The 3,613-nt window shown below is 37.6% G+C and overlaps 1 protein-coding gene across 1 annotated transcript in view; it reads left to right on the top strand.

The window, feature by feature from the left end:
• Positions 1 to 541: 541 nt before the first annotated feature.
• Positions 542 to 3,613, top strand: part of DGKQ (diacylglycerol kinase, theta 110kDa) — a gene marked incomplete at its 5' end in the record, with an annotated part of 25,969 nt that continues 22,897 nt past the window's right edge. Inside the window, 4 exons of the mRNA XM_010082973.1 lie at positions 542 to 596; positions 1,730 to 1,791; positions 2,047 to 2,197; positions 3,030 to 3,068. Coding sequence (XP_010081275.1) covers positions 542 to 596; positions 1,730 to 1,791; positions 2,047 to 2,197; positions 3,030 to 3,068 — 307 coding nt within the window. The remainder of the gene's footprint in view (positions 597 to 1,729; positions 1,792 to 2,046; positions 2,198 to 3,029; positions 3,069 to 3,613) is intronic.

The following is a 3,613-nucleotide window of genomic DNA, read 5'->3' as shown; positions in this document are numbered from 1 at the left end:
TTAGTAATGATTCTATGATTCTAACTCGGCTATGCCAGCTTTTCTTGTCCGGCTGCAAGGGAATTGGGAGGTCCCTGGCGGTATAGTTTGGATAAAGGATGGTGGCACATGTGAAGAGGGTTTCATTCCACCAGTGCCAGTGGAGTGCTCCAGGAGATGGGGACTGGTCAGCCTGCTTTTGCCAAGCCTGGTTCCTGGGCCATGTTCTCAAAGAGCAGGTTCATTCACTCTCCTGCATGCTTTCTCTGGAGGGGCACTCTCAAAGTATCCTGAAGGCAGGCAGTTAACCATGCTTTGCAGGTGCCTCTTTACCATGGGACTGCGAGGATGCCAACATAGTTAAAGGTGTGGGAGCCTGATGCCATGTGTAAAATGAAGCTTATTCCTGGCTCAGAAGAAGCAAATTAGGGGAAGAACATTGTTTTTTCATTTTAATTTTCCATGCTCTATATGTGCAGTGCATAACATGACTTCAGCATAAACATCTGGCTAAATTATGTTTAATTCAGAAACTACATTTACATGTTGCATCTTCTGGCAGACGGAGTGCCTCCAGAATTTCAAATTGGTGGAAGTTCTTATGGGCAGTAAGCAAGGTAAGTGAAGGAGCATTGGCCAAAGGCTCATCTGTAACTGATCTTCTAGCTTTTTTTTTTTCACTTTTGACACAGTTGTAGTTATTTTTTTACAATAAATGCCTTCACAAATGAAACTTCAATGTCATGTTGAAATGCTTAATGAGAAATTATGTTGGTTCTTTTTGGTCTTGTGTGTTCTGTGGGAATATGGTTCCCTTCTCTTTCTTCATTGTCTCTGAAAGATTTATTAGTAGTTTCTGGTGGGTATTGACACTTTGGCAAAGAGCCCCCTTTTGAGGAGTTGCCTTTAACATAATTTTCATAATTGCAGTTATTTAGTAAAGATTGATTGTAAAGTTCGGTTGCATCCCTTCCTTCTCTCCTCTTTTTCCCGACACTGCCCCCAAACAAGAGCAAATTCAAGTTCTGAGATAGCCCAAGGAGTGTGCATTCTGAAGTACAGAGATGTTTGGTCCTAGCATTGCTGAAGAGGTTCGTGATCCTGCAGAAGCTGAGCTGGTGTTTTCCAAGTCCACATCCCTTTGTGCTTCATTATTTCTAAGGCTGCATGGAGAGATAAATAAAGCCACTGAAGTAGTCTGATGACTTGGGCACACCCAAGTTAATATCTTCGTAGTTCAAATACTGGCCTGATACTTTGCTTTCTTTGTGAGCATTGTCAGTAGGTTGTTTTGTAAGGTTATTGTAGCCTTATGAATGTCTTACCCTGGTTAGTTTCTGGTGCTGTTTTAAAGCATCATTTACAACCTTGCTTTCACTGGAAATGGTTACAATTGTTTTAATATTTTAATAAAATACAGAAGTTGGTTATTACTGTAGTTGTCAGGGAATATAGTTTTAAAGTATTCTGTCAAAACAGTTAGCTTGTCACCAAAGTACTGCTTGTCTTTTGAGTGGCTTCAGGCTGTTTCTGCCTTTTTTTAAAGGAGGGTGGTGTTTAAGAACTGTGAACAAAATCAGTCTGTTCAAAGCACCTACATGGTTTTTCTGTTGAACAATGAGTAATTCAGGTCTTTGTCGTCCTTTATGTTAATGTTAGTTGTACGTAGAGTTGTGAATTTTCCCTAAAATTGTTTTTGATAATAACTTACAGTGCTTTCAAGCATGTTTAATGTTCTTGCTGTCTCTAGTTCAGCGCATGGTGTTGGACAATCAGGAACTGATTCTTAACAGACTGAAGGACATAAGAAAGGTAAATCTGAAAAAGAAACATGTTCCTTTTTTATAGCAAGTAAGGAATCCCCTTTCTTACAGAAAAAGTAGGTAATCAGTTACTCCCCACAGCTGGCTCATCTGTAGCTTAAGTGTTTGGACTGAAGTTTGTTTCTCTTCATGGTATTCTCCAGGCATAGATAACTTGATTGCTAAGTTCAGAACTATTTGGGATTTTGTTTCACAGTATCTTTTTGCCAAATGTCATGTCATTTATTTTTCTTTATTTCGGCAGACTTCAATACGTCAGATGAATCAAACAAGATTTTACATTGTGCAAAACAGTAAATCCATTGTACGAGTAAATTTATTTGTTGGTGGCCTTCCACCTCAGCTTTCACCTGAAGAATACACAAATATTCTCAAGGATGAATTAGCTATCAAAAGTAAGTAAGCAGGTCCATTTTGAGATATATTCACTGGTACAGAAAAAAAGTGTAGTAGCATCTATTTCTCCTTTTAATTATTTTTTTTCTTAACGTTTTCTGACTGTATTTGAAAATCAGTCTGCCTTGTACTCTCATAGGGGGCTTTTTTATTCATTTTAATATGCATGAGAGAGAGCTCCTTATTCACAGAATTATTACTACATTACTTGAGTTATATGTGACCACACCATTTTTTTTAGTGAAAAAGGGTCAGTTTTAGGAGTGAACTGTACCTAGCTCACACCATTCAAATTATGGCAGTGCCGTTTGACTCCCTGTGCATGAATGGTCCTCGCCTGTACTAACCTTTAACATTTTTTGCATGGGCTGTCCTCCATGTTGTTCATAAGCCCTGTGCCTGGTCATGGAGAAGTATGAGTAGTGTGTGCACGCACATATGGACAAGCACTCAGTGAAAATAATTTATTTTTCTTTTTCAAAGAAGTGTAATAATACTCTTTCAACCGATGTGTTCTATAAACACTGTCAGGAATGGGTCATGCTTTTTGTTTCAAGAAACGAAGCGTTTTTCCCAATCTTTTATGTAACTTCAAGATGAATTAAACTTTAAATGCCAGAAAAAATTCATAGTCACCTTTTATGAAAATCAGTTTAGCTTTTCTAACTTGCAAAGTAAACTCAGCAGAGGGAGTGTTAGCTGGAGGTTCTCCTTCTATTTGTATAACTTTTAATATTTATTTATATTATATTTATGTAACTTAAAAATATTTTAAATATTTACTCTAAATGTACCCAAGGTTTTATGTGTTGATATTTTTACCTTTTGCAGCAAATGTGGTATCTGTGAGTCATGTTTATCAAGCACAAGGTAAGCATTAAGATTTTCAGTCTTGCAAACAATGTCTATTTTCAACACTGTAGCCTAATACTAGATGCTCTGAGCTCAGAGTATATTAGTATTCTTGCATAAGCAAAAAGCCCTTCAGATAAAATGTAACACGTTGTATTTATGACAAGCAGTGAATTAGTGTTACTGTAGTAAAAAAAGAATTAAAATGTTAGCTTTGTGCCTCGTGTACCAGAGAGTTAGTGATATTTCATCCTAAAAGTGAGTTTTGAACTTTCACTTCAACTGAATATTATAACACCACTGAACTGTCAGAAACCCTTCAAGTGCTCTCTCTTTGACTTCTAAAGTACTAAAATTTGTTACTGCTTTGGAACGTGATGGGGTTGTTTCACAATCACTGTTTCCTAGCACTGTGTTAAGTGGGGGTTCAGCGGCTGGAAGTCTGAAGAAAATCAGTACACTTATCTCTGCATTCATCCTTTGAGCTGTTGCTTTGCTTTTGCTGTATGAATTTTATTTCAGCAAGGTTGGAGAAGCCGTGAGGCTTCTGAGAGCTGGAGCAG

The sequence above is a fragment of the Pterocles gutturalis genome, unplaced genomic scaffold, assembly GCF_000699245.1.
Source record: "Pterocles gutturalis isolate BGI_N339 unplaced genomic scaffold, ASM69924v1 scaffold27031, whole genome shotgun sequence".
Classification (NCBI taxonomy): domain Eukaryota; kingdom Metazoa; phylum Chordata; class Aves; order Pterocliformes; family Pteroclidae; genus Pterocles; species Pterocles gutturalis.
This window is presented reverse-complemented; position numbering and strand designations above follow the sequence as displayed.